Source organism: Anomaloglossus baeobatrachus, chromosome 2 (genome assembly GCF_048569485.1).
Source record: "Anomaloglossus baeobatrachus isolate aAnoBae1 chromosome 2, aAnoBae1.hap1, whole genome shotgun sequence".
Classification (NCBI taxonomy): domain Eukaryota; kingdom Metazoa; phylum Chordata; class Amphibia; order Anura; family Aromobatidae; genus Anomaloglossus; species Anomaloglossus baeobatrachus.
This window is the reverse complement of record NC_134354.1, coordinates 765,575,485-765,599,391: the sequence shown is the minus strand read 5'-3', so window position 1 is coordinate 765,599,391 and position 23,907 is coordinate 765,575,485. Positions and strand designations below refer to the sequence as shown.

At 42.9% G+C, this 23,907-nt stretch overlaps 1 protein-coding gene across 1 annotated transcript in view; it reads left to right on the top strand.

Moving 5' to 3' along the window:
• The window catches only part of TENM4 (teneurin transmembrane protein 4), a 124,300-nt gene that overhangs the window by 12,306 nt on the left and 88,087 nt on the right, over positions 1-23,907 (top strand). Inside the window, exons 4-5 of the mRNA XM_075333976.1 lie at positions 8,796-8,981; positions 14,463-14,489. Coding sequence (XP_075190091.1) covers positions 8,796-8,981; positions 14,463-14,489 — 213 coding nt within the window. The remainder of the gene's footprint in view (positions 1-8,795; positions 8,982-14,462; positions 14,490-23,907) is intronic.

Below are 23,907 nucleotides of genomic sequence, written 5' to 3'. Positions count from 1 at the left end.
AAAGCCAAAAATTAAAGTACCACAATCTGTATTAAAAAAATAAAACCATAAAATCTGATAATTTTTACAGAGGTTTTTTTTTTTTTTACTTTTTACTCTAACTTCCTGTTATTTCAGAAAACAGAAAATCGCACATGTACATTAGCCACAATGAACAGACTCTGACCTTCTCTATTGTATTGTAGCATCTAATGTGTGTGTACAAAGATTGTTGTGAAGGGAGGGGGAGAAGGTCTGCTATGTTATGATTTACTGTGAATGATGGAACCTGTGTTATCTACTGTATATAGGAGGTGTTTATTAGACATTGTACAGGAGGAGGTGGTGAGTTGTGACATCTATTGTGAATGGTGAATTCTGTGTTATGTCACAGCTCACCTCCTCCTCCTGTACAATGACTGATAACACCTCTATATACAGTAGATAACACAGGATTCACCATTCACAATAGGTGATATCACAGCTCACCTCCTCCTCCTGTACAATGACTGATAACACCTCCATATACAGTAGATAACAGGATTCATCATTCACAATAGGTCATCTACTGTATAAAGAGGTGTTATTAGCCATTGTACAGGAGGGGGTGGTGAGCTGTGACATCACCTATTGGGAATGGTAAATCCTGTGTTCTCTACTGTATATAAAGGTGTTATCAGTCATTGTACAGGAGGGGGAGAAGGTAATCTGTGACATCACCTATTGTGAATGTTGTATCCTGTGTTATCTACTGTATATAGAGATGTTATCAGTCAGTGTACAGAAGGGAGAGAAGGTGAGCTGTGACATTATCTATTGTTAATGGTGAATCCTGTGTTATCTACTGTACATAGAGGTGGTATTATTCATAGTACAGGAGGAGGTGATCTGTGACATCACCTATTGGGAATGGTAAATCCTGTGTTCTGTATTGTATATAGAGGGGTTATCAGTCATTGTACAAGAGGAGGAGGAGGAGGAGGTGAGCTGTGATATGTATTGTGAATGGTGAATCCTGTGTTATCAGTCATTGTATAGGAGGGGAGAAGGTGAGCTGTGACATCACCTATTGTGAATAGTGAATCCTGTGTTATCTACTATATATAGAGGTGTTAACCATTTGCGACAAATTTTACAACTTTATTTAGTCTGTTTTCTACCATGGAGCGGATGATAAAATCAACCCTCCCTTTTTATTTCCTAGTCCTAAATTGGAAGTAACGCTGTATAGCAATGCATTAGTACTCATTAAGCAAGAGACAGGTATATTCTGCCCGCTGCACAGGGGCGGACATATTGGTGTAACCTGTGCGGCCACATAGAGGCCCATGGCCACCTCCAAAGCCTTTTGATGTTATTGGACTTAAAGGGCCGGTACACTGTTTTTGCACAGGGGCGCTTTTTTTTTTTTTGTGCCGCTACCAATCTATTATTCACCGCGTTTGGCCTATTTGATGCGCCTGGACCATAGGGCGTCCTTGGGATCTCCTCCGAATGGGCTCATGCCTTCGCCTGCCTAAAGAGTAGGCCTCATTGCAGATCTCCGGGATAAACCCCCCAGACCCCTGACCTAATGGACAGATGATGAGCGATAAGAGTAAAGCAACCTGCTCTGGCATCCTCCTGACGGCCGCCGCCCTCCAGGGGCTTTTTATTTTTTATTTTTGTTTTTTTCCTCCATCTTTTCCGGTTGCAGAGGTTTTCGCAGCCTTGTCAGAGGTCAAATGTGCAATCTGTGACTTTAATGGGAAAAATGAGGCCTCATCCCGGATCCTTGTAAAAAGCTACAACCTCTTTTTCACAGGCCGCGCGTCCTCCTCGTGTATCGGCCCCTTGTGGTAACTGCCAAAGGACAAGTGCTTTTTTTCAGATCTTGATATGGAAGAAGGTCAAAAGCCAATCATGGCCCCCGGCAGCGAGTCTCCTTCACAGGAGCCATTCTCTCACATGTGGAATCTGCAACATCTATTCACAAGGATGGGTTTTTTTCTTTCTTTTTGCGGCGCTCAATAAGCATTGTTTAATCGATTCCGGAAGACAGGAGGACAAGGCCGGGATTAAAGATTATGAAATACACGGATGCGGGTTTAAAATGCAGAAGAAGAGTAAGTTCATTGTCAAGAAGAGGAGATAATGAATGGAATATTGAATATTAGCCATCTGCTTAGAAATAGATCAGCCTAAGACATCACACAGCTCGTATCAATTCATCACTCACCATTATAGCCCTGATGCATGAGAGGGAGGAAATTACAGAATACCGCTCCTATATACAAGAATATAACTACTATAATACTGCCCCTATGTACAAGAATATAACTACTATAATACTGCCCCTATGTACAAGAATATAACTACTATAATACTGCTCCTATGTACAAGAATATAACTACTATAATACTGCTTCTATATACAAGAATATAACTACTATAATACTGCCCCTATGTACAAGAATATAACTACTATAATACTGCCCCTATGTACAAGAATATAGCTACTATAATACTGCCCCCTATGTACAAGAATATATCTACTATAATACTGCTCCTATATACAAGAATATAACTACTATAATACTGCTCCTATGTACAAGAATATAACTACTATAATACTGCCCCTATGTACAAGAATATAACTACTATAATACTGCTCCTATGTACAAGAATATAACTACTATAATACTGCTTCTATATACAAGAATATAACTACTATAATACTGCCCCTATGTACAAGAATATAACTACTATAATACTGCCCCTATGTACAAGAATATAGCTACTATAATACTGCCCCCTATGTACAAGAATATATCTACTATAATACTGCTCCTATATACAAGAATATAACTACTATAATACTGCTCCTATGTACAAGAATATAACTACTATAATACTGCTCCTATATACAAGAATATAACTACTATAATACTGCCCCTATGTACAAGAATATAACTACTATAATACTGCCCCTATGTACAAGACTATAACTACTATAATGCTGCTCCCTATGTACAAGAATATATCTACTATAATACTGCCCCTATGTACAAGACTATAACTACTATAATACTGACCCTATGTACAAGAATATAACTACTATAATACTGCTCCTATGTACAAGAATATAACTACTATAATACTGCCCCCTATGTACAAGAATATAACTACTATAATACTGCCCCTATGTACAAGACTATAACTACTATAATACTGCCCCCTATGTACAGGAATATAACTACTATAATACTGCCCCCTATATACAAGAATATAACTACTATAATACTGCTCCTATGTACAAGAATATAACTACTATAATACTGCTCCTATGTACAAGAATATAACTACTATAATACTGCGCCTATATACAAGAATATAACTACTATAATACTGCCCCTATGTACAAGAATATAACTACTATAATACTGCCCCTATGTACAAGAATATAACTACTATAATACTGCCCCTATGTACAAGAATATAACTACTATAATACTGCCCCTATGTACAAGAATATAACTACTATAATACTGCCCCTATGTACAAGAATATAACTACTATAATACTGCCCCTATGTACAAGAATATAACTACTATAATACTGCCCCTATGTACAAGAATATAACTACTATAATACTGCTCCTATGTACAAGAATATAACTACTATAATACTGCCCCTATGTACAAGAATATAACTATTATAATACTGCCCCTATGTACAAGATTATAACTACTATAATACTGCCCCCTATGTACAAGAATATAACTACTATAATACTGCCCCTATGTACAAGAATATATACTTAGGGGCGCCGTATATATAGTATAGGGGCAGTACTATAATACTGCCCCTATATACAAGAATATATCTACTATAATACTGCCCCTATGCACAAGAATATAACTACTATAATACTGCCCCTATGTACAGGAATATAACTACTATAATACTGCCCCTATGTACAAGAATATAACTGCTATAATACCATTTTCTGATGTCACAAAACCTTTAAGATTTAGTTTATGGATCTCATGTAGGGCTTTCTTGGTAACAGTGATGCCTTTTATAGGACCACGTATTATGGGCTCAATGGGTTAAGTAAACTGTATTTGGCAAATTAAGTTCTGTTCCTAAGGACTTCTTGTGTGTTATCTCATTATCTGTCCCAGTCCCTGTGGACGCTGTGTAATCAGGTCAGCACTAATAAGGCAGAATTGGATCCCTCAGAAGAAACTTGGTTTACCACTTGATACTAGTCTTGAATTCGCCTCAGTTTAGATGTAATTTGCTTTTTAGGACACTTTTAAGCTAACTGGACAAATTATCTCTAAATGCTACCAAAGTATTGGCAGATAATTGGCGTCTTTTTTTTTTTTTTCTTTTTCTTCGTATAATTTACAAATAGAAATAAAACGTGCACAAAATTCCTTTTTAAGAAGTTCCAAAAATTTAAAAAACAAAATCCTTGAACCTCTGGTTCTTTAGCAAGAGCTCGCTGGCCGATCTTTGGTGTGCTCATCATGGCTGCTATCTGGGGCGATCACTGTGGCTCCTGTCTACTGGGGCCGGCACTACACCTGCTGCTTGGCGGGGCCGGCACTACACCTGCTGCTTGGCGGGGCCGGCACTACACCTGCTGCTTGGCGGGGCCGGCACTACACCTGCTGCTTGGCGGGGCCGGCACTACACCTGCTGCTTGGCGGGGCCGGCACTACACCTGCTGCTTGGCGGGGCCGGCACTACACCTGCTGCTTGGCGGGGCCGGCACTACACCTGCTGCTTGGCGGGGCCGGCACTACACCTGCTGCTTGGTGGGGGGCCGGCACTACACCTGCTGCTTGGTGGGGGGCCGGCGCTGTACCTGCTGCTTGGCGGGGGGCCGGCACTGTACCTGCTGCTTGGCGGGGGGCCGGCACTGTACCTGCTGCTTGGCGGGGGGCCGGCACTGTACCTGCTGCTTGGCGGGGGGCCGGCACTGTACCTGCTGCTTGGCGGGGGGCAGGCACTGTACCTTCTGCTTGGCGGGGGGCCGGCGCTGTACCTGCTGCTTGGCGGGGAGGCCGGCGCTGTACCTGCTGCTTGGCGGGGGGCCGGCGCTGTACCTGCTGCTTGGTGGGGGGCCGGCGCTGTACCTGCTGCTTGGCGGGGGGCCGGCACTGTGCCTGCTGCTTGGCGGGGAGGCCGGCGCTGTACCTGCTGCTTGGCGGGGGGCCGGCACTGTACCTGCTGCTTGGCGGGGGGCCGGCGCTGTACCTGCTGCTTGGCGGGGGGCCGGCGCTGTACCTGCTGCTTGGCGGGGGGCCGGCGCTGTACCTGCTGCTTGGCGGGGGGCCAGCGCTGTGCCTGCTGGTGGCTGGCGGGGGGCCGGCGCTGTGCCTGCTGGTGGCTGGCGGGGGGCCGGCGCTGTGCCTGCTGGTGGCTGGCGGGGGGCCGGCGCTGTGCCTGCTGGTGGCTGGCGGGGGGCCGGCGCTGTGCCTGCTGGTGGCTGGCGGGGGGGCCGGCGCTGTGCCTGCTGGTGGCTGGCGGGGGGGCCGGCGCTGTGCCTGCTGGTGGCTGGCGGGGGGCCGGTGCTGTGGCTGGTGGGGGGCCGGCGCTGTGCCTGCTGCCTGATCAGGAGGTGGCCTTGGGTCTGATTGCAGCAGATAATGGGGGTCTAAAGGGGTCAGACAGATGTCTTCCAATACACATGCAGCCTTTTCCTGACTTTTTTTAGTCTGCTGAAATCCAGAAGTCAGGGGTAAAGGCGGCCATTGAAGTCAGAGATTATCTGTTGAACCGGACGGATTATCCAGCACCCAACAGAGCGGCACCAGATCACATCCTTCTGTATTAAATCACTGCACCTCTTGATGTGAGGGGCATTACTCATTTTTTAGGGGGGTTAACTGGGAATCCAGTGTTAGTGCGGATTCATCATTCAAAAGGCACTTTTTCTGATTCAGAGCTGTAAATCCCCTGCAGTAAAATTCTGCTTTCTTCAGCCACCACAAGGGGGCGCTTTCTGTATACTGTCTTTTTTTTTTTATTATTACATTTTGTTTAAAGTTTTATTTTCTCTAGAGTTTTCATTTTTTTTACCTACATTTATTTCATGTTCTCCCACTTTGCAAATTTTTTTTGTCTAATTTTTTCAGTATTTTTTTTTTACTTCTTCCTCCCCACACTTCTTTTTTCTGCCCCATTGTATAAAAATAAACACTTAAATATTATGTATTAACAGTATTTTTTCTGTTTTTACTAATTTTTTTTTCTTTTTATTTCCATATTTAGAGACTTCACTTTTATTCTTCTCTCATAATACAATTTTATATTTTTCTCCCTTTATTATGGCATTTCTTACTTTAAAACTTTAGTCTCTTTTACCTTTTTTTTTTTTTCCCCACAATGTGGGAAAAAATAATTTTTTAAATCATTTTTTTTAATACCTTTTCTTTTTTTTATCACGTTTTTCTATTTTTGTTTTTACCATTTTATTGCATTTTCTACGTTTACTGCTTTTTTTTTTTATTTATACCTGCATTTTTTCTTGTTCCACTGTGTAAGAATAATTTTGACCTTTTTTTATTTTTATTTTTTTTTATAATTTCTCTATTTCTTTCTTTTTATTACATTTTTTTTTCCATTTAATTTTTTTTTACATTTGTGCTTTTTTTTTTATCTACACTTTTTGTTCCTTGTCCCACTGTGTAACTGTCTGACATTTTTATTTTATAATACTTTTGTAATTTTAGTTTACCTTTTTTATATAATTTTTTTACATTTGTTCGTTTTTTGTTTTTTTTTTAACCTACTTTTTTCTTGTCCCACTGTGTCAGAATAAATATGTAATGTTTTTTTTTTACTTTTTTTATACTACCCTTTCTATTTTTTCTAATTTATTGTAATATTTTAGTGCATTTTTTATTTTTATATTTTCTCTATTTTATTATCTTAGTGCATTTTTTTATTTTTCTCGATTTTTATTGATTTTATAATTTTAGTGTATTTTTTATTTTTCCATTTTCGTCTATTTTTATTTTAGAATTGTAGTGCATTTTTTTTCTCTTTTTATTCATTTTATAATTTTAGTGATTTTTTTTTATTTTTCCATTTTTCTCTATTTTTATTTTAACATTTTAGTGCATTTTTTTTTCTCGTTTTTATTATTTTATCATTTTAGGGCATTTTTTATTTTTCCATTTTTGTCTATTTTATAATTTTAGTGCTTTTTTTATTTTTTGCTTATTTATTAATTTTAGTGCATTTTTAATTTTTCTATTTTTCTTCGATTTTTATTTTATAATTTTAGTGCGTTTTTTAATTTTTTTTCTTAACCTACATTTATTTATTTTTTGTCCCACTGTGCAACAGTAATCATTTGCCTAGCGAAAGAATTATTAAAGTATGGGCAAAAAAAAAAAAAAAAAAAAGCCGCCAAAATTAATGAAATACCGTCAGAATGGCAGGTTAACAAGGCACGACGCAGACTGTGTAGCACTCGGCTGAATTATCAGTCATTTATTCCTGCATTGTTTTCACACTTAACCAGTTTTTAATTAAATATGACTTCTGTAACGTTCTGCGGAAGAGATTTCGCCCGCCCCTCCCCCGCTCACCGGCCCCTTCGGATTTGCCTGGCACAAAAGCTATACGGGGAGACGACAAATAGGGGAATCAATCATGGTGCGTCCTTCTCCCTCTCCTCTCTCTCCTTTTTTTTTGTAATCTGCTTATAAGATTCTTATTGTCAGGAAGGATTAGCGAGCGACAGGAATTTTTTGTTCGGACAATGGCGTGGTATCCGGCCGGAACGCTCATTGATGTCCCTTCCTATGTGTCGTAGAGACAGACATTTTTCTGGGGGTATTTGGATACGTTCCTTATTATTTTAAAAGGTTCAGTGCCCCCCCTTCCCCCCAAAAAAGGACAATAAATATATTTTTCTATTTCTGTGGATGCATCCTGCAGTGTAAAGAATGGCGGTTTTTGGTGCCAAGGTCGGACACGATACATCACCCTACAATGGGATGTGCGGATAGGCAGGGTCTCTAAAAACAGTTTATAAAACACATAAAATGAGCCCAAACTTAAAAAAAAAATAAAAATCAGGTGTATGCAGCCTGCAGTGTAAAGAATGGAGGTTTCTAGTGTTAGATACCGCACTTTACACTGTGATGTGTGGATAGGCAGGATATATATATATATATATATATATAATAATATAATTATAATTTTGTGCTTGGCAATGACTAGACAGCACAGTGTACTTCAGGAGAGGTTTTTTTTTTTTAATTTTTTATTTTGTCCTTGGCGATGACTGGGCAGCACAGAGTATTTCAGAAGAGTTTTTTATTTTATTTTGTATTTTATTTTGTCCTTGGCGATGACTAGGCAGCACAGAGTATTTCAGAAGAGTTTTTTTTTTTTAACTTAATCTTGTATTTTATTTTATTTTGTGTTTTGGCAATGGCTAGGCGGCACAGAGTATTTCAATCCATTTATTTTATTATGTATATTTTTTATTTTATTTCCTACTTGGTGATGACTAGGCAGCACAGAGTATTTCAGGAGATTTTCTTTTCTTATATTTTGTATTTTATTTTGTACTTTATTTTGTATTTGATGACCAGGCAGCACAGAGTATTTCAGGAGAGTTTTTTGTGGTGAAGCTGATTTTGTGCTAAGCAGTGACTGTTTCCAGGACTTAGGCTGCATGCAATAAAGGTGTCTGGGAAATGGAGTCAGGTTGGATACCACAGGCTGAGCATGCTCACAGCAGCACAGAGTATTTCAGTCCATTTATTAACCCTTGCATCTTCTTCCCTTTCTTTTTCCCCGCAGAGATCTGTGCCTCGGACTGCGGTGGCCACGGTATGTGCATCGGAGGAAACTGCCGCTGTGACGAGGGCTGGATGGGCTCGGCGTGCGATCAGAGGGCTTGTCACCCCCGCTGCAACGAGCACGGCACCTGCCGGGACGGGAAGTGTGAATGCAGCCCCGGCTGGAATGGAGAGCACTGCACTATTGGTAGGATGAGTGGGGGGAAAAAAATTGTGAAAAACTCCGGCCTCTTAATGACCAAGGCATGCTCAGCGCTACCGGCGGGCGTCCGTGCCGCATGTGCAGCTTCCTAGGTTCTTAGCTCTGACGTCATCATTATCTCATATCGAATTGTAACAAAATGTCCTTTCATTTGGTGATCAGGAAAAAAAGATTATTGGCCAAGAATTGTTGGGGCGGTCGATGGGGGTGTGAATGTGTGCTGAATATGCCAAGTGTTGGTCTGGGGGTCATGACTGGGGGCGTGCTGACTTTTCACCCACCGTACCTGATTATCCAATGTCACCCGGTGGCTCACTGAGAGGTCACTTTAGCCTCATTACTGAGCTCCGGAGAGGTTAGGGGCATGCAAATACCAGCTTGGGCTACAAATTAGTTTTGCAAATAAAAATATTGTACCGTTTCCTTTCTGTAGCCTGTGCTGCAGAGTCAACTAAGAAACCATCAGTGAGCTCATTCTTTTATCTGAGCTCTAGGCTTATTTATGACCACAGACCACATCAAAGTTGAGAGGACGAACCCCCAATATCCCTTCCAAAAATTTCCTGAGACCTTATTGTCTAATCGCCAAATGCTTCCATATTTTAGGATACATGAGGCCCAATAATATATTTTGTAATAGGACTTGTGCCAAGTGCGTAAGGGAAGGTTTCTTAATTTTTAGACAACAATTGGATGATCGAACCTTCCCCTGTTACTATGGGAGTAAAGATGAAACATTTTGGGAGGTGTTTATATATATATATATATATATATATATATATATATATATATATATATATATATATATTTAAATTAGAGATATAAGTAAGTGAATTGAATTTTTAAGCAAAAGCAGGAACACACATTAATTATTCATCTCAATAATAAGATATCCTAATCCGTCCAGTTCTTAAAGGGGCATTGTGAGGAGGATTTTACCTCTGAAACTAGTGATATGGCTGTATAGGTCTCAGTGTTACAATAACAATGATACTAATCTTGTAGTAATCCGATGTGCCAGTGTTGAGAAATTGAGCTTTCAAGTCACATGGAACTGCATTGGGGGCGTGTCTGGGTCCTCCATATGTATTGCCACGCCCCCTCCCACACCTCCAAGATAATTTGCATGTAACTTCAAAGCTCGATTTTTCAGCACTGGCACGTCGGATTACTACAAGACAGGTATCATTTTTATTGTTATTGTAGGACCTGTCCAGCTGTACCACTAGTTCCAGTAGTAAAGTGGTCCTGACACAATCTCTCTTAGGCTAAGTTCACATTTCCGTTGTTTTGTATCAGTCACATGCGTCGCTTGACGCATGTGACTGATGTGCTGTGCAACGCCGTACAACGGATGACAAAGAACAGAATTCTTTGTCGGATTCCGTTGTGTGCGAGGGGCGGAGTTCGGGGGGGGGGGGGGAGCCGAGCGGGGCCGTGGCACTGAGGACGTCAGTGCCGCAGGGACTGCAGGACAGGTGAGTGTGTGTGTGTGAGTGTGTGTGTGTGTGTGCGTATATATACACATGCTGAATGCGGGAGGGGGCGGGGCCAGGCGCTGAGGATGTCAGTGGCAGTGCTGCGGTCTGCATGGCTGGGGACAGGTGAGTGTGAGTGAGTATGTGTGTGTGCATGCATGTATGTATGTATGTATGTATGTGTGTGCACATGCGGAGTTCGGGAGGGGGCGGAGCCGAGCGGGGGCGGGGCCAGACGAGGGTGTCAATGGCAGTGCTTGTCTGCATGGCTGGGGACAGGTTGTGTGTGTGTGTGTGTGTGTGTGTGTGTGTGTGTTTGTGTACACACATGTGCGGAGTGCGGGAGGGGGCGGGGCCGAGCGGGGAAGTGTCGGCCTCCCTGCACACGTAACCAGACTAAATATCGGGTAGCAAAGCACCCGATATTTACCTTGGTTACCCGATATTTACCTTGGTTACGGGCCTACACCGCTTAGCGTTGGCTCCTTGCACAGTAACCAGGGTAAATATCGGGTAACCAACCAAAGCTGGTGACGTGTGCAGGGAGCCAGAGAGCATGCGCAGCGAAATCCGACGGATCTCGCTGCTCAAAAAACGTTACAGGCTGCATTCCTCCCGCCCGGCGGTCAGTCGTTCCACGACTGATCAGTCGGGCGGAGGGTGCAACGCAGCATCATCCGTTACAATCCGCTGCTCATACAAGTCTATGGGAGCAACGGAATCCGCTAAACGGATTCCGTTGTTTACAAGAGCAGCGGATTGTGACTGATACATTTTAGCGGAAATGTGAACTTAGCCTTTAAAGGGGTTGACCAGTTTCTGTAAATAAAGCATAAACATTGTGCACTGAAAAGCTCTGCACCTTTCAAGTGTACATTGTTCAAAGTCTTCACCAGTTTTAAGATCTCTGCTTCCTGTCAATTAATTGTATTTTTGATGTCCTCTATATGAACCTGTATAGGCCTAATAGTCCTCACCTCTGAGTGTTTGTGAGAATCGCAGACTGGATGCATCTGTAGAAAAGGCAAGCAAAGATATTGGAATTGATGGGGAATTGAAACACAAAGACTATTCAGAAAATTCTAGATCCTACGCAGATGTGCAGGGAACTACATCCGGCCCCAATCATTGAAATAGTGGCGGGGCACAGAGGAACTAAGGCAGATTCTTCACTGCAAGGAAGCCCAGACCTTCAGCAATTAAGTGATGGCATACTGTCACTTACTGAAGTGGGAATACCCCTTTAAAGATATTACAGGAAAACCACTTTATTAATATTACCAATCACTCCTTTTAAATGATTACCAGAATAACCCTTAAAATAATATTACTGGAATGCCCCTTTTAAATATTACTGGTACACCCCCTTTAAATATCAGAAGTCCACTTTAAATCTTATTACTGGAGCACCCTTTTAAATGATACTACCGGAATACCCCTGAATATCCCGTAAGTTATACTGGAATACACATTTACATGTTATTCATGGAATATCCCTTTAAATACCGTTACTGGAATAGCTCATTACATGATGTTACCAGTGTACCCCTTTATATTAGATCACTGTAAAGCCCATTTAACCAGAATACTCCTTTAAACAATATTGCAGAAATAGCCTTTTACATTATATTTCCAGAGCACTTAAAATTACAATGTTAGAATACGCCTTTAAATGAGATTACTGCAATACCCCTTTAGGTTATATCATTAAATGATAATTTTGGAATACCCCTTTACATGAAGTTACTGGCGTACCCCTTTAAATGAGGTTATTGGAATACCCCTTTAAATTATTTTACTGAAGTACCCCTTTTAAACAATATCCTTAAATTATAATTTTGGAATACCCCTTTAAATGAGGTTACTGGAAGTACCCCTTTAAACAATATCCTTAAATGAGGTTACTGGAGTACCCTTTTAAATGAGGTTACTGGAGTACCCCTTTAAATGAGGTTACTGGAGTACCCCTTTTAAATGAGGTTACTGGAGAACCCCTTTTAAATGAGGTTACTGGAGAACCCCTTTTAAATGAGGTTACTGGAGAACCCCTTTTAAATGAGGTTACTGGAGAACCCCTTTTAAATGAGGTTACTGGAGTACCCCTTTTAAATGAGGTTACTGGAGAACCCCTTTTAAATGAGGTTACTGGAGAACCCCTTTTAAATGAGGTTACTGGAGTACCCCTTTTAAATGAGGTTACTGGAGTACCCCTTTTAAATGAGGTTACTGGAGTACCCCTTTAAATGAGGTTACTGGAGTACCCCTTTAAATGAGGTTACTGGAATACCCCATTAAATGAGATCCTTAAATTATAATTTTGGGAATACCCCTTTCAATGAGGTTACTGAGATACCCCTTTAAGTGAGCTTTCTGGAATACCCCTTTAAATGATATCTTTAAATGATAATATAGGAATACCCCTTTAAATGAGCACACTGGAATAACCCTTTAAATGAAGTTTCTGGAATACCCCTTTAAATTATATTTTTAAATGTTAATATTGGAGTAGTCCTTTAAGTGAGAATACCCCCTTTCAGTGAGAATACTGGTACACCCCTTTAAGTGAGAATACCATCTGACCCTCTTGCATATCCCTGGGATACCCCTCTACATGACACCCTGCGCCCCCTCATCCACCATGCATTCCGTGCAGCCCCCGGCAGTTTTCTTGCTCGCTGCCTCATTTCCAGTCTCCGCTGCTGGCGGTGCGGGGGGTTTCGGTGGGCGAGCTGATCACCCTGTGATGGGCGCGGATCCTCTGACCTTGTAGACTTTATTACCTGTGGAATTGGCTGAGTAAATTTATGGAATGTAAAACCAATTTGGTAAAGTCGTCCTCGTCACAGAGAAGAGGGCAGCCGCGCGCCGCCGAGAGGGAAAAAAGCCGTAAAAGTCAGTAATATGGCACAGATGAAAGGACATTGACTGGCAATGATATCTAAGTGGCAGTGCGCTTTCTCCTTGTCCTTGTGTGATGTCTACCTGCATGCGCCCCCCCCTCCTCCACCCTCCCTTTATGTGCATTCGTGTCATTGTCTGCTTTATAGCCGAAAAATTAAATAAAATAAACCCGTAATGCCCCCTCGCTGCTCCGCTTAATGCATTTATGATGCCTTTATAGGACCGAGAAGCATTCATAAAATATGGGACAGGGGAGTCCTCACCACCCAGAGTCACACTGGAACAGTGGAGGGTGGAGAAGTTTTGCATTTTAGTCTTCAGTCACATCCAGAGCTGCGCTCATCGCAGGATCTGGCATCTCAATGGTGCCCTCTGCTGGTGGAAAGTGTGTATAGGTCAGGGATGCAGTTGTTTCCTTTGGCAGTGGTGAACTACAAGTCCCATCATACTCTACAGCTGGGGAGTCACAAGATAGAAACCAAAAAGACTGCCTAAAATCCAGCAGGGGGCAGCGCAGCGTCCTCAAAACAATTCTGCCAAGCACTTATGCTTTCCAGATTGCAGCCAGCAGAATTTTGAATGCAGCTCTGGCTGTGAATGGAGCATGGCAGAGTATTTGTAGAGTTACTTATTTTTAAGAAGAGTTACCCCCCGACATCCAAGTGGCACAAAAGCTGCAGGACCCCCTACTAGTCAGTCTGAGTTCCATTGTGGAGTTGGGGGTCCATATGCAGGGACCCCTTTATTATTTACTGATCAGGACCCCTTTAATTAGGTTACCAATAAAAGTTTCTGTTACAAAAGATGAAATCCTAAAGTGGACAATCCCTTTAAGGAATACAGATTTTCCGTAATGCAAAAAGAAACTCTCTCCCAAGAGCTGAAATCCAAAGTGCAGCTTCCTACTGAATGCTTCCATTGTAAAGGTTTCCAGGCTGCGTGCATGTGCGTGTGTTCCTCCGGGCCTCATGGCTATATAACACGGCTTCTCTTCTGTCCCTTTGTGCTTTTGTAGCCCGTGCACAGCCGGCTAGCACCCAGCACTTATTCAACCCTACCTTAAATGTCCTGTCTTTTATTCCCCAAGCCCACTATCTGGATAAGGTAGTGAAAGGTATTGTATCCGTTTTCCTATTGTCTTGTGTTTTCCACAGAAATGTTGCAACTGCTCCAGTGTGTCTTCTTCCATCTGATGCTACTTTATGCACAACACCACCCTCCCTTCCATGTGTCCTTGTCGCCTTCACACCAAGACGGCTATTTTTTTTCTTCCTGTCATGAAGGCTTGATAGATGTACCAATATGTGTTGCTTTTCCATTGGCTTGCATTTGCATTACCTACACTATTGCTATTATGTTACAATGTATGACTTCTTCGTCTGTAGATCGGACTATAGACCTAGCATGGTGATCAGGAGATCTGCGTGCCGTCAACCTCGCTGCTCAGAGGCGGCCCCAGCAGCTTAGTGATTAGCCGAATGTTTTCAGCCAATCAGCATTCAGACTATAGAGACAGCCCCCAGAGCAGCTATTTAGCCCCACCCATGCTTAACATGAAAGTAGTTGTAGGCTCTCCCCTCCACCCGTGCTGGAAAATAGGTAAGGTCCTACTCAGTGGCATAACTAGAGTCTGATTGGCACCGGTGCAATATTTGGACCTGGGCGCTCCCACCATCCTCCCTGTCCCAGTACAAGATTTGGACCTTGCCCCCCCTACTTTTCCCTGCATGTTGTTCAGTTGTATGGACCTTTTATAGCATTTTAAATTCTATAAAGACATGTACATTATGTAGTAATGTCCCCATCTTACACTATTGGTGTATACTGTATGTCCCCTATCCTGTGCTCCTTCCTGGTTTGTATGTCCCCCCTTCTGGTATATATGTCCCATGTCCTGGTATAAATGTCACCGATCCTGGTGTATATGTCTCCCATACTGGTATATATGCCCCCTGTCCTGGGCCCCTTCTTGGTATAGATGTCCTCTATCCTGGGCTTCTTGCTGGTATATATGTCCCTCATTTGGTATCTATGTCCCCTGTCCTGTTCCCCATCCTGGTAAATATGTCTCCCATCCTGGTAAATATGTCTCCCATCCTGGTAAATATGTCTCCCATCCTGGTAAATATGTCTCCCATCCTGGTAAATATGTCTCCCATCCTGGTAAATATGTCTCCCATCCTGGTATATATGTCTCCCATCCTGGTATATATGTCTCCCATCCTGGTATATATGTCTCCCATCCTGGTATATATGTCTCCCATCCTGGTATATATGTCTCCCATCCTGGTATATATGTCTCCCATCCTGGTAGATATGTCTCCCATCCTGGTAGATATGTCTCCCATCCTGGTATATATGTCTCCCATCCTGGTATATATGTCTCCCATCCTGGTATATATGTCTCCCATCCTGGTATATATGTCTCCCATCCTGGTATATATGTCTCCCATCCTGGTATATATGTCTCCCATCCTGGTATATATGTCTCCCATCCTGGTATATATGTCTCCCATCCTGGTATATATGTCTCCCATCCTGGTATATATGTCTCCCATCCTGGTATATATGTCTCCCATCCTGGTATATATGTCTCCCATTCTGGTATATATGTCTCCCATTCTGGTATATATGTCTCCCATGCTGGTATATATGTCTCCCATGCTGGTATATATGTCTCCCATCCTGGTATATATGTCTCCCATCCTGGTATATATGTCTCCCATGCTGGTATATATGTCTCCCATGCTGGTATATATGTCTCCCATGCTGGTATATATGTCTCCCATGCTGGTATATATGTCTCCCATCCTGGTATATATGTCTCCCATGCTGGTATATATGTCTCCCATGCTGGTATATATGTCTCCCATCCTGGTATATATGTCTCCCATGCTGGTATATATGTCCCCCATGCTGAGCCCCTTCCTGGTATATATGTCCCCCATCCTGGGCCCCTTCCTGGTATATACTGTATGTCCCCATTCTGCTCACCTTGCTGTGCTCTTATGTCCTTCATCCTGGTATATATGGCCCCATTCCTGGGCCCCTTCCTGGTATATGTCCCCCTTCCTGGTATATATGTCCCCCATCCTGCGCCCCTTCCTGGTATATGTCCCCATCCTGGTATATATGTCCACCATCATGGGCCCCTTCCTAGTATATTTCCCCCATCCTGGTATATATGTCCACCATCCTGGGCCCCTTCCTTGTATATACTGCACGTCCCCATTCTGCTCACCTTGCTGTGCTCTCATGACGCGCAGCATCCTCTTCTGTAGCCAGAGATCGGCAGCTGACATTGGCATGTCTGCTATGTCATCACATGTCACTCCTATGCCTGGCATGCCGCCACTTGCTGTCCTTTTAATTTGCCAGTGATTTCTTTGTGGTACAGGGCCCCAACGGGTCTCTGCACCACAATACACTTCAGCTGAATGAGTGTACAACACAGGCCCAGTCGCTGTGGCTCTCTGACCCATTTCCACTACAAAGGATATAAGAATGTTGTGGTGGGGTTAAGGGCAAGAACCTCTAGGACATCTCGCCGTCAGGTTGAATGGGTGGGAAACTTTGCCACTTCGGTGCATGGTCTACTATTGCTTTTGCAGCTTTGCATGTACGAGCACAAAATGACTGTTCACACAAAGCACAGCCCCTTAGTGCAAACAGTTCAGTGCACCTCCCACTGTTTTCTACCTTCGTACGCCCTCTTCTCTTAATTGACAGACATGGCTTTTCGGGAGACGGAGGAGGGCAAAGATAGATGAAAAACAACTAGGTGGGGTGCACTGAGCTAATTGGCTGTGTCACGGGGGTACCAATCACCTATGCTTGGTTTGAACAGTTTTATTGTGCTGACAGACAAATCTGCAATACCAAAAATGACCTATGGACAGATGTGGCACTGTTTCGAAAATTTAACTTTTTTTTTTTGTTGCCCTGAACTCTGAAGGGTTAAGTCATACAGTGGAATTAAAGCCTTTTGGGGGGAAACCGGATTTGCTGAGAAAATGAGGTTAATGGAAACTGTCTTGGTGTGAGCGCCCGCGTCTGAATATCAGCGCGTTTTCAGATCCATTTGTCTTTCCTAATTATTGACTTTTTATCTGCTGCTTTCAATAAGTTAATTGAGTCGCTGCTGAAATGAAGCAGTCAGCTATGAATATTTTGTTATTCTGAACGTTTTCCAAAAATTTTTCACTTGACGGGGCCCATATTTCATTAAAAGTTCCAGCTCTGGCAGCCGATCGCGCTGCCGCTCTCCTCCGCCGACAGTCACATCCGGATATTTACAGGATTGTCTCCAATTTATACATTTTTGACAACTGGGATTAATTGTCCCTAAAATAACATGGAAAAACTCACAGTGCCAGCCGATGTATCGAAATATATGTCCAGCCAAACACCGATCTATGAAAATATATCCATCCATCCACACACCGATCTATCGATATATATCCATCCATCCATCCACCGATCTATAAAAATATATCTATCCAGCCAAACACCGATCTATCGATTATATATCCATCCATCCACACACCGATCTATCGATATATATCCATCCATCCATACACCGATCTAACGAAATATATCCATCCATCCACACACCGATCTATCGAAATATATCCATCCAGCCACACACCGATCTATCGAAATATATCCATCCATCCAAACACCGATCTATCGATTATATATCCATCCATCCACACACCGATCTATCGATATATATCCATCCATCCAAACACCGATCTATCGAAATATATCCATCCAGCCAAACACCGATCTAACAAAATATATCCATCCATCCATACACCGATCTATGAAAATATATCCATCCATCCATACACCGATCTATGAAAATATATCCATCCATCCATACACCGATCTATGAAAATATATCCATCCATCCATACACCGATCTATGAAAATATATCCATCCATCCATACACCGATCTATGAAAATATATCCATCCATACACCGATCTATGAAAATATATCCATCCATACACCGATCTAACAAAATATATCCATCCATCCATACACCGATCTATGAAAATATATCCATCCATACACCGATCTAACAAAATATATCCATCCATCCATACACCGATCTATGAAAATATATCCATCCATCCATACACCGATCTATGAAAATATATCCATCCATCCATACACCGATCTATGAAAATATATCCATCCATCCATACACCGATCTATGAAAATATATCCATCCATCCATACACCGATCTATGAAAATATATCCATCCATACACCGATCTATGAAAATATATCCATCCATACACCGATCTAACAAAATATATCCATCCATCCATACACCGATCTATGAAAATATATCCATCCATACACCGATCTATCGAAATATATCCATCCATCCATCCATACACCGATCTATCGAAATATTTCCATCCATCCATACACCGATCTATCGAAATATTTCCATCCATCCATACACAGATCTATTGAAATGTATCCATCCATACACAGATATAACGAAATGTATCCATCCATACACCGATCTATAGAAATGTTTCTATCCATCCATACACTGATCTATCGAAATATATCCATCCATACACCGATCTATCGACATGTATCTTATCGATCCATATCTGTTGATCCATACACCGATCTATCGAACTATATGGATCCATACACCGATCTATCGAACTATATGGATCCATACACCGATCTATCGAGCTATATGGATCCATACACTGATCTATCGAGCTATATGGATCCATACACCGATCTATCGAGCTATATGGATCCATACACTGATCTAACAAAACATATCTATTGATCCATACACGTCATATTTTTGGGACTATAACATGCACTTTTTTAGCAAAACAAAATGTTAGTGTGTCTTATAGTCTGGAGGTGCCTAACTATGATGGAGCAGAGCGCTGACACAGCGTCCTTTGTGATGAGGGGAAACTGTGCAGCGGCGCAGCTCTTTACTTCTTCTCGTCACTGATCAGTCTGATTGGTGCCTGACAGAAGGGAAAGCTACCAGGACCTGCACAACACTAAAGCTGCACGGACGCTGCAGGCCCTGATTAGCTGAGCGGCCTTTCAGGTCAGGTGAATCTGATAGTGTATAAAGTATGCGTGATGTTGTAGCCAAGCTGTGCGTGATGTTTCAGCCTAGCTGTACGTGATGTTGCAGCCGAGCTGTGTGTGATGTAGCCGAGCTGTACGTGATGTTTCAGCCTAGCTGTACGTGATGTAGCCGAGCTGTACGTGATGTTGTAGGCGAGATGTACGTGATGTTGTAGGCAAGCTGTGCGTGATGTTGTAGGCGAGCTGTGCGTGATGTTGTAGGCGAGCTGTACGTGATGTTGTAGGCGAGCTGTACGTGATGTTGTAGGCAAGCTGTGCGTGATGTAGCCGAGCTGTACGTGATGTTGTAGGCGAGCTGTGCGTGATGTTGTAGGCGAGCTGTGCGTGATGTTGTAGGCGAGCTGTGCGTGATGTTGTAGGCGAGCTGTGCGTGATGTTGTAGGCGAGCTGTGCGTGATGTTGTAGGAGAGCTGTGCGTGATGTTGTAGGCGAGCTGTGCGTGATGTTGTAGGCGAGCTGTGCGTGATGTTGTAGGCGAGCTGTGCGTGATGTTGTAGGCGAGCTGTGCGTGATGTTGTAGGCGAGCTGTGCGTGATGTTTCAGCCGAGCTGTGCGTGATATTGTAGCCGAGCTGTGCGTGATGTTGCAGCCGAGCTGTGCGTGATGTTGCAGCCGAGCTGTGCGTGATGTTGCAGCCGAGCTGTGCGTGATGTTGCAGCCGAGCTGTGCGTGATGTTGCAGCCAAGCTGTGCGTGATGTTGCAGCCGAGCTGTGCGTGATGTTGCAGCCGAGCTGTGCGTGATGTTGCAGCCGAGCTGTACGTGATGTTGTAGCCGAGCTGTGCGTGATGTTGTATCTGAGCTGTGCGTGATGTAGCCGAGCTGTACGTGATGTTGTAGCCGAGCTGTACGTGATGTTGTAGGCGAGCTGTGCGTGATGTTGTAGGCGAGCTGTGCGTGATGTTGTAGGCGAGCTGTGCGTGATGTTGTAGGCGAGCTGTGCGTGATGTTGTAGGCGAGCTGTGCGTGATGTTGTAGGCGAGCTGTGCGTGATGTTGTAGGCGAGCTGTGTGTGATGTAGCAGAGTTGTGTATTTCTGATGTTGCAGAACTGTGTGTTGATGCAGTACAAAGCTATTTGTGTAGCAGAGCTGTGCGTGATGTAGCCGAGCTGTGCATGATGTTGTAGGCGAGCTGTGCGTGATGTTGTAGGCGAGCTGTGCGTGATGTTGTATCTGAGCTGTGCGTGATGTTGTAGGCGAGCTGTGTGTGATGTTGTAGCCGATCTGTTTGTGATGTAGCAGGGTTGTGTGTTTCTGATGTTGCAGAACTGTGTGTTGATGCAGTACAAAGCTATTTGTGTAGCAGAGCTGTGTGTGATGTAGCAGAGCTGTGTGTGGGTTGACATGGCAGAGCTGTGTTCCAGAGCTGAGGATTTTTATGTATCTAGCAGAGCTGTGTTCATGAAGCTTGGTTGTGTGTGTGTAGCAGAGCTGCGTGTGTGTATATATACAACATAGTCGTGTGTGCTTGCATAGCTAGCAGAGCGTTCTATATGTTGCCGAGCTGTATGCATATATAGAAGGCAGCTGTGAGTACATGCACACTCAGCTCTGCTCCATGTACAGTGTGTGTGTGTGTGTGTGTGTGTGTATATTTTATATGTAATGTATGTGTGTGTATTATTACACTATCCACTATATTACATACATACATACATACTTGCATACATACATATGACTGAGCCATGTAGGTCAGTCTTTTCCTGCTCCCTTTGTGTGGCCTCGGTGTGTATTATGGCGGCACAATCTGCTGGGGACAGGGCAGGATAATTGCATCTGCCATTTGTTTGGCAGCACATTATCCCGTTTTCCTCTATTACTGTGTGATTACATTGTGAGATGGTAATAACACCCAGTGTGAGTGCGAGTCGCTGCTGTCATCAGTGTGGCCTCTCCCGTCCATCATATCTCCATAATACCACCGCCATAATCTTGTCTTGCATTTCACGTGGCGTTCGTGTAGATTTCACTACAGATCCCCTGTATCATTAGTACAATGTCTGCAGAGGCAGAGAGTGAAGCTTACTTACTTACTTAGGTTTTGGCCCAATTTTATATCCTTTTCCCTTGCGGCATTTATACTGCCGCATATAGGACATTTCTTTTACCGCTATAATCCAGCATGTATACATAAAACACTGCCATCACTTGCTTAAGGGGCGCCTGTGAGCACCACGAATCCTAATATAGATTCTATAGCAGTATTATGTGATGACGCGCAGCACTTTTATCTGATTTCTTTATGTAGTGAGTGGTTATTTCGGCACTGTGTGTCGGCATTATTTGAGCACTCTGTGGCTGTCTTTTGTTTGGCATTATATGTGCCTGATTAAGAATTGATTAACATATGAAGCTGTTACTTGGTCACTGATATTATTGGAGCACTATATGGCGATATGTATTTGGATCGGGTGTATGAAGCTGTTGCTGTATTTTTTCCGCTCTATATGGCACTACTAATGTCAGCATTATATGGCCCTATTAGTGGGTTACTTTATGAAGTTATTACTCATTCATTCTGAAGTGGTATTGAGTACTGTTTGGCGGTATTTAATGATGCATTGTGTGACCCTGTTATTAGATTGCTTTTTGTGTGAAGTTGTTACTTAGTCGCTATATGGTGGTATAATTTGATCACTGTACGGCGGTATTAATTTAGACATTTGTATGGTAAAGTTGTTACCTTGTATTACTTTACTGGTAGTATCTGAGCACTGTGTGGCATTGTGTAGACATTGTATGTCACTTTTATTGAGCACCGTATGGCAGTATAAATTATGGCGCTACTAATTTCGGCATTATATGGCCCTATTACTGGATTACTTCATGAAGTTATCACTCATTCATTCTGCAGTGGTATGAAGTACTGTTTGGCGGTATTTACTGATGCATTGTGTGGCACTGTTATTGGATTGCTTTTTGTGTGAAGTTGATAGTGGCATTATTTGTACACTATATGGTAGAACGTACAGTGGCATTATATGACACTGCTATTTCGGCACTGTGCAGTATATGTTTTAGCCATGTGTGTTAGTGTCAACTTTGCATAACATTGTAACAGTCCTATTTGGGCACTGTAACGTACGGCATAGTTTTTGTGCACTGTATGGCAGAAAGTACCCCTTAGGGCATCATTATCCATGGACAGTGACCTTTTCTAATTAAGTCCTCTCTGCTCAGTCTTTGTGTTCGATTACAGATTTCTACACTGAGCAGAATTTCTGGACTGTTGGATACTGGACTGATTGAGGGGGGAAAAAAAAGCAGCCTGGCCCTTTAAATTTTTAAAATCTTACGATTAACAGACTTTCAGCGTGTGGACCGTTGATAACATCAGGAAATTAAAGGGGAGGTTCTATCTTTATGCAGCTAAAGTTCTGCAATTTTTAAAACTCCGTTTTTCAAGAGTTCTGCTGGCTCTCAGTGAATGGAAATATTTAATGCTTTTACTGTAGAGAACCTGCCCAGATCGCTCAGCGGCAGGACTAGATAGAGAAACCAGCTCTAGTATATAGAAAGGGAGTCTGCTAGAAGGTTTATAGTAAACTAATAACGCCGCCTACTAGGGCATTTTAAGACATGGACACATACCAAATTTGTTTTGTTGTGACCGCTACACTCCATAGAGCCCATCAATCGCGTTTATTGACAGGCACTGAAATATCGCGCATGCACAGTATCAGGTTTTTGAAGATGAAACACCTCCGGCAATTTGCTAATTGATGGAGCTGTGGTGCTGCAGCACTGCATTCCCTGCACTGTTTACCACTCACATTCCTTACTTTTTGTAGAGGCTGTTTTGCCCCAATCATTGAGGTGGGGGCTCAGTAGCAGACACATCCGCTGAAATCTTGCACAGTATCGAGTCAGTGGAGATGAAACACCTCTAGTGATTTGCCGATTGCTGGGGTGCTGCAGCACTACATCCCCTGCACTGTTTACCACTCACCACACCTTACTTTTTGTAGGGGCTGTTTTGCCCCAATCATTGAGGCGGGGGCTCCGTACTGGACACATTCACTGAAATTTTGTGCATGAGCAGTATCTGGTTGGTAGAAATGAAACCCCCCCAGTGATTTGCTGATTCCTGGGGCTGTGGTACTGCAGCACTGCATTCCCTGCACTGTTTACCACTAACCGCTCCTTAATTTTTATAGGGGCTGTTTTGCCCCAATCATTGAGGCAGGGGCTCAGTACCAGACGCATTCACTGAAATCTTGCACAGTATCGAGTCAGTGGAGATGAAACCCCTCTGGTGATTTGCTGATTGCTGGGACGCTGCAGCACTACATCCCCTGCACTGTTTACTACTCACCACTCCTTTTTGTAGTGGCTGTTTTGCCCCAATCATTGAGGTGGGGGCTCAGTACTGGACATATCCA